Source organism: Crocuta crocuta, unplaced genomic scaffold (genome assembly GCF_008692635.1).
Source record: "Crocuta crocuta isolate KB4526 unplaced genomic scaffold, BGI_CrCroc_1.0 scaffold186, whole genome shotgun sequence".
Lineage (NCBI taxonomy): Eukaryota > Metazoa > Chordata > Mammalia > Carnivora > Hyaenidae > Crocuta > Crocuta crocuta.
This window is the reverse complement of record NW_027551569.1, coordinates 6,491,788-6,499,561: the sequence shown is the minus strand read 5'-3', so window position 1 is coordinate 6,499,561 and position 7,774 is coordinate 6,491,788. Positions and strand designations below refer to the sequence as shown.

Here is a 7,774-nt window from a genome sequence, read left to right as displayed (position 1 = left end):
GGCTTGACTGGGTGGGGGTGGGGGGGTAGGAGGGAGGAGGAGTTGGGGGAAGAAAGTAAGAAAGAGAGGGAGAAAGGGAGGGGAATGAGAACGAAAGACCAGTTGCTGCCCTAACAATACTACTGTGGGGGTGAAGCCAGATCAAATGTTTTTTTTCATACTGTTCCAAAGTTATTTACGGTAAAAACCTCCAGCGTGACCCTTTTAGGCACAAACAAAGCCTTGTTCTCTCTTAACAACTAGTCCCTTGATTTCCCACACATTACGTTGAACAATGAGGTTGGGGGCACAGGATAAAGCAGATGACATCAACCTCCCTCAAGTTGGAGGCCTGTCTGGGAGCCCAAATTCTGGTCTGTGGCCAGCTAGCTGATTTCACACAGGGCTCTACTGTCCAGGCTGCCAGACTGAGGATGCATATTGGGGGCAATTGCTCAGGATCAACCACCAGTCACCTATTCACACAAGAAACAGCACAGAAGTCACTGTACCCACCAGATTACTTTTATAAACCCATTTCCATTTTCCTAGAAACTAGGCTCAGTGTTCAGAAATCATCATAAAGATATGGAGTAACAATTTTTATTTTATTTCATTTATTTTATTAGAGAGAGAAAGAGCACAAGTGGGAGGCGGGTGGGGTGGGAAGGATATCCCAAGGAGGCTCTGTGCTCAGTGCAGAGAGCCAGACATGGGCTCAATACCACAACTCTGGGATCATGACCTGAGCCGAAATGAAGTCAGTCGGAAGCTCAACAGACTGAGCCACCTAAGGGCCTCAGCAATTTCAATATCTAAGCATCCCCTTCTCTAGGTCAGTTCAAAACAGAGAAGGCTGTAGACAACTGTTCACCGAATAAGACAAATTTAAATGAAGTAGCATGATGTTTAACTTTTACGGAGAAGGAAACACTAAGTCAGAAATCAGAATACGAACACAAAAAGAAACTAGCTTTTAATATTATTAAATGTTAATGTGCCAATTAGCCTTCTGTACCAAACCACCTATTTATTCAACTGTTTCTAACCCACTGACAACAATCACCTATGTAAATCTAAAAGAGACAGATTTTTCTCAACAGAAAAGATCAGTTCTCAGTACAGATACCAGTATAAACAGAAATAACTGCTCTAAATAAAATAATCTCAAAACTACTGCATACATACATGTGTACACACACACACACACACAAAATCTTTACATACAGCCTTTAGTGGAGGGTAAACAGTTAAAAGCCATGGTTTTCAGCTGCCAAGATGCTTCTTGATCATTTTTAGGCTTCAATTATGATAGGCCTAAGACAACTGCTTTTCTCACTCTATATGTAACCTACTTGTAACATAAAAATCACCCTTAGGCAACAACTCATATCATCACCTAAAACTAACTCATCCTCCAATTTCCACTATTAATAATAAGCATTCTAAATAATAAATGGTACTGGAGCTTATTAAACTATTATGATATCATCTAGTCTTAATGAAAATGTGGCTTTCAATTCAAAATCAACAAAGCTGAGATTCTGAGTTCCTACAACAGGTTTTTTCTTATGGGCCTAAAGCAATGAAAAAATTTCTATATTCACTATAAATGATGACTCAATACATCCTGTTTCAATTGTGTAGCAAAGCCTTTAAACCTAATACTATACAGCCTGAGTTTGCTTCATTTTGTGAAAGGAACAGCGAAGGGCAGTGTGGGATAAATTCACTGGAAATCTCAACACAAAACACATCTTAATATAGGCCTGAAGCAGAAATCTTTGCAGTAGAGTCCTGCCCATCATTTCAATCCATTTCTGTTCAGAAGATGCCTTCCCCGACCACCCAGATACTGTACCCCTCCATCACTCCCTACACCCTAGTGTTTAATTTTTCTTTACAGTGCTTATCACTAGCTGCAATTGTGTGTTTTTTAAACCTGTTTTTGTTTCCAACTAGAGCTCAAGGACTTTGCCTGCTCTTCATCCCCATTTCTTAAGGTAGGTCTGGCATATACTAAATATTAAAGTATTCATTGCATGAATAGGAGAATCACAAACAAAATCCTCAGAATTCTCATTATAATATTCTTTATCAGGTCATTCCAATGACATAGTACAGGGGAGTCAGATTAGCAATCTTTAATCAGTAGAGGGGAAACAGAAGAGTACTAATATATATCACCTGAATAATCCCCTGAATAATAAAGAACCACCTCAATTAGTCTTTTCAACAATTCTATGAGATCTATCATCCCCATTTTATGTATCAGGGACTCAAGGAGAAGGGTTAAATAATTCCCTCAAGGGGCGCCTGGGTGGCTTAGTTGGTTAAGCGTCCGACTTTCGCTTAGGTCATGATCTCGCGGTTCGTGGGTTCGAGCCCCGCGTAGGGCTCTGTGCTGACTGCCAGCTCAGAGCCTGGAGCCTGTTTCAGTCTGTGACTCCCTCTCTCTCTGACCCTCCCCTGCTCACGCTGTCTCTCTCTCTCTCTCTCTCCTAGAAGTAAATAAAACATTAAAAAAAAAAATTAAAAAAAAAAATAATTCCCTCAAGACCACACAACCTTTAAGTCGTGGAGCTGCTGAGATTTGAACTCAAATCTGTCTAACTCCAGATCCCGGGTCTTTCCATTAAACTCCTATTTAAGAAGACTAATATATTTAACTCAGTTGTACAATAATGAGTACACAGTACATTAAACTTAAGACACAAGGATGAATGAGACCTCAAAGACTTCACAAAGTAAGCACAATGCTACATCAAAAGTGCCATGTCAAACAGGTTATAATGAAAGCACACAGGAGGGGTGTAGAGCCAAACACTGGTCCAGATTAAGAGAACATGGTATTCAAGGTTCAGTACGAGGTTCAATACAGGTTGAGTCAGGAGTGGGAGGAAAGAAGTGAAGAGGAAGGAAGAGGAGGAAAAAAAATCAGAGACAAGGCTAGGACATTGCCAATTCATTTGTTCATTAATTTCTGATGTTGAAGTCCAATTATGTACTATGTGTCAGGCACTGTATTAGACAGGCATCGCAATGGTGAATGAAACCTAATCTCTGCTCAAGGAGCTTACAGTCTATATAAGGAAATGACACAACCACAACATACAGTGATATATGAGAAGACTGATGTATTCACTGGACATTAAGGTACTCCCTGACAGGAAGAAAGCAATTAGACAGGTCAATCAAGGCACAACATTCATAAAGATCCTTACGAGAGAGACTGCCTTATTCAGAGCAACAACAAAATGCCAAGTCCAGTTGCTAAATTTTACACTACAGAAAGCCTCCAGCTCCCCTCTTAACCTCAACCCAAACCATGGCTGCTTGAACCAAGGATGGACAACCAACCAAAGAGAAGACATACAGTAGGCTGTAAGAAATCTAAAATGTGGCCTTGCATATAATAAAAAAGAGCTGACCCAATCAGATTCTCTCACTCAAGAGGTATTCTTCAGAAGCAGAAATGATGCATAGAGAATCCTTGGGCAGAGTGTGGGAAACAAGTGGTCAAAATTTAAGAGGGTGAATAGATGCGATGAAAAAAGGTTGCAAACTGTGAGAAGGGACTGGGTCAAGCCCACAAAAGTGTTCTGTGGTCTGAATAGTGTATTATATTTTTTAAAATGACACCTAGCTTGTGGTCCTTATAAGGGAGAGAGAGAAGGGAAGTCAGAAAGATGATGGAAGCAGAAGAGGGAGGAAGAGAGAGAGGTGGGAAAGAGGGAGAGAAAGCGAGATTTGGAGATACTTATTACTGGCTCTGAGGATTGGAGGAAGGGTCACCAACTACAGAATGCAGGCAGTCTCTAGGTGCTGGAAAAGGCAAGGAAATGGATTCTCTCACTAGAGTCTTCAGAAACAAGACAACTGTGTTGACACCTTGATTTTAGGACTTCTAACCTCCGAACTGTAAGATAAATAAATGTGTCCCGTTTTAAGCTACTGAGTTCATGGTAATTTGTTACAGCAGCAGTAGGACACTACACGGGGGAACCCACTGATCAATCCTAGCACAAAGAGGCACCAAAGATACTGTGTGCTTTGCTGTGATGCCACACGAGGCACACACTACCCGCGAAGTACTCTTCACCAAAAAGATAAACCTGAAACTAACTGCTGTACATCTTTACAGCTGATTCCTTCTACAAGTAACACGGGGAGCAGAACTGTTTGGATGATACCTCAAGGAAGTAAACTGACAAATCCGCAACGTAGGACAGTGTTTACAGACAACTGACTAACAATATAACTGCAAGCATAAAAAATAAATAAATAAAAAGGAATGAGGGAGAGTGAATTGCTCTAGATTAAAGAGACTTGAGAGACATAAGAAATTAATTTAAAAATGTATTTCTGAGACAAGTGGAGAAACTTGAATACAAATTGAGTACTATTAGAGAGCATTATTAATTTTTAAGGAGTGATTATAGCCACATAACATTGTGATTATGTTCTTAAAGAAATTCATGCTGAAGTACATAAGAATGAAATACCATAATATCTGGGATTTACTTTAAAACAATTCAGCACATTGACACTAGGGCGGCTCAGTCGGTTAAGTGTCCGACTTCGGCTCGGGTCATGATCTGATAGTTCATGAGTTTGAGCCCTGCGCTGGGTTCTCTGCTTCAGATCATCTGTCCCCTCCAAACTCTCCCCCACTCGTGCTCACTCTCTCTCTTTCAAAAATAAACATTAAAAAGAAATTCAGCATAAAATGAGAAGGCGAGGCAGTTTCGATGAAACAAGTGTGGTAAGATCCTGATAATTACTGAATCTGGGTACTGTATTTACAGTGGACTGACCATACTCTTTTCTATAAAACTGCAAACAAACCAAAACCAAAACCAATTTGAATTATTTGGTGACATTTAAAAATCATGAGACTTCACATCAAACTCTGGATTTCTGCCTTCATATGAAAAATTAGATGTGGCAACAAGGCCTACATCAAAGATTAGTACTGGCCACCCAAAATTAACAGTTCCCGCGTGTCCCTCATTTATCATCACTGCTGCTGTTCTGAATCATCCCTGGTCCGATTCATTCATTTATGTTGTCTACCTCGGCATTTGGGCTTAGGATCCCAGGAGTAATCCAATTAAGCTGGTTAGAAGCAAGAGAATGAAGCAGACATGGGGAGACCAACTGAGTGATGGCAAAATGCTGGCGTGTTGTTGAGGTGTCTCAAGCAGTCTTGGAGGAAGATATAATTCACATGAGGCCATAAAGCTACATACACTATGCTTACTGTATTTATTAGGGGCTTACTAGAAGCAAGGCCAAATGCTTGACATTCTGGAAAATATGAACGTGAAAATAATTCTTGCCCTCAGGAGACTAACAATATAGAAATAACAATATAGAAAGAAAGGTAGAAAAACAAGGTAGAAAGACAAATAGCTACAATATAAGTTGAAAATAAGTAACAGTACCCTAGTTAGGGTGGCTCATACCTAAAATGCAAAATGGGGAGTGACCAAATATATAAAGCTTCAGAAACAGATCATAAAGAGCACTACAGAGCATGTTGGGAAATTTAAACTTTATCAGATGAGAAATAGTGAACCACTGAAGGGTTTCAAAATATAGATACAAATCAGAGGGGACAACACTGGAGATGAGAGTAACATCTCTTTCACTGCTCAAATTCTCTTATTCTATGCACTATATCATTCGAGGAGCCAGCAGCATGACTCTCAAAACACTGTATGTAAACCTCTAAAAGTATACAATCCGGGGCGCCTGGGTGGCTCAGTTGGTTAAGCGTCTGACTTTGGCTCAGGTCATGATCTCCTGGTTCATTCGAGCCCCGCGACAGGTTCTGTGCTGACAGCTCAGAGGCTGGAGCCTCCTTCAGATTCTGTGTCTCCCTCTCTCTCTCTACCCCTCCTCTGCTCATGATCTGTCTTTCAAAAATGAATATGTTTTTTAAAAAAAGTATATGATCAAGCCTTTCTTGGTCAGACAGAAGTTTGGTATCTGAACAGAATAATAAAAGAAAAGGCTGCCGTGCAAACCCCTAAAAACAGTTTCTATCTCCCAAATAAAGTATAAATAAATTGCATCTGTTACCACTACTGGGTCCCAACACCTTAACATAAATTATGGTCTTATTATACCGAAAGCTCCATTAAAAAGTAAAAAAGGGTTCTTCCTATTGAGTCTAAGACCCATTGTGTTTAACAAACTGCGAGCTTATCCTGAATGAATACAACCATCAAAGCTATACTGGTATCATGCTATATGAACCTTTCAAAGATAGCACTGGTCATCCTAATAGCAAAATGGGACCAAACTGGCATTACAGTAGTAGTTGCCACCATCAACGAATACTGTTGAAATTTTACATAAAAATTGGCCAACTCCAAACTCTGGGGTACCGTTAAAGAAAATATCACAGCCGGACCATTTTGTAACCAACAATCCACTTGAATCTATCACAGGTATTACAAATAAAAAGCAAGGCGAGGGTACGACTGCAGTACTCTCCTTTGACCTCGTTTAACTCCCCAACCAAGAATTCCGGCTCTGACATCAATTCATTCCAACACCTCCCCAAGCCTCAGTCTGCTCACGTGTAAAATGAAACCAACGTACCTACTTCACACGGTGGAGTACGAACTAAACACTATCCTGTGTAAAGTGGCAGAGGCCCTGACAAACAGCTAATGCTCCATAAGTAACGGTTTGATTGTTCACAGTGAGCTTCAGCCCTTCCACGATTTTCCTGCGGGCTTCAGTGTGTCTTACGCTACGAATCCCCACAATTACTCAACACCCAGAGACCTCTTCGGAGAAACAAATGACAGTTCCAGATAACTAAGACCGAAACACGTCTAGGACCCCGACCACGACCCGACGTCGAGGCTGCCCGGCTCAACTGTCACCACATCCGCCAAGGCCTCGCAGCACTTCTAAGGGTTCCCGGGCACTGGCGCCCGGCCCCGCCCCGCCAACACCAACACCAACCAGCCGGGTGAGGGGGCGGTCTCGACAGCGCACCCGTCGTGCTTCGGCGAGGCCAGGCCGCCTTCCAGGCCTCCGGCCGCCCTCCCCCCACCCCTCCCATCCTCGGCCTCCCGGGTCGACGTCTACGGTCTTCCCTCCCCGCGCCGCCCACTGCCGCACCTTGAGGTGGGTGCGCAGGCCGCCAGCGCCCCCAGACTGGTCGGTGATCTCGTACGCGCCCGTCACCAGCAGGTCCTTGTGGATCTCCTCGCGGAGGCACTTGCGGGAGTTCACGGGGAGATGAAAGGAGATGGCGAGCACCGGGCCGGGGCCGAGCAGGAGGAACAGCAGCAGCGCTGACGGGCAAGGGCCACGCTGAGCTCGTGGGCCAGACAAACCAGACATGGTGCCGGAGACCGTTCACCTCCTCGGGCCTCTACCACGCCGGAACCGGGAGGTCCCACGTGACTCACCCCTGCCCTAATGCCGTGAGCGCCATTTTGGAGACTGGCAACTGAAGGAGGACTATATGATAAATCTCTTGAAAGGGAAAACGGGATACGATACCACGTCATATCCACAAGTTAAAATGGGTAGATGAGATTTAATAGAAGCTTCCCTCAAAAATTTTATTTTTGTTAAGCTTAGTAACTGCTCAGTCGGGCGTAACAAGTGCGGGCAGCCCTGGAAGTAATTCTCCCTTAGCTTCCGGAAGTAGTACCCGCCAATCTTTAAGGTCGGTGATACCATAGCAACCAAGCCCCAATAGGAAACAGCCACAAAGGCCCTTGGTTAGACCGGCCCATCAACCTCCAAGGCCCGCCGGGCGGGG

At 43.1% G+C, this 7,774-nt stretch overlaps 1 protein-coding gene across 1 annotated transcript in view; it reads right to left on the bottom strand.

Annotated features, from left to right (window-relative positions):
• TMED10 (transmembrane p24 trafficking protein 10) overlaps positions 1-7,391 on the bottom strand; it is a 41,261-nt gene extending 33,870 nt beyond the window's left edge. Inside the window, exon 1 of the mRNA XM_077750670.1 lies at positions 7,123-7,391. Coding sequence (XP_077606796.1) covers positions 7,123-7,347 — 225 coding nt within the window. The 5' untranslated portion in view covers positions 7,348-7,391. The remainder of the gene's footprint in view (positions 1-7,122) is intronic.
• Positions 7,392-7,774: the final 383 nt, after the last annotated feature.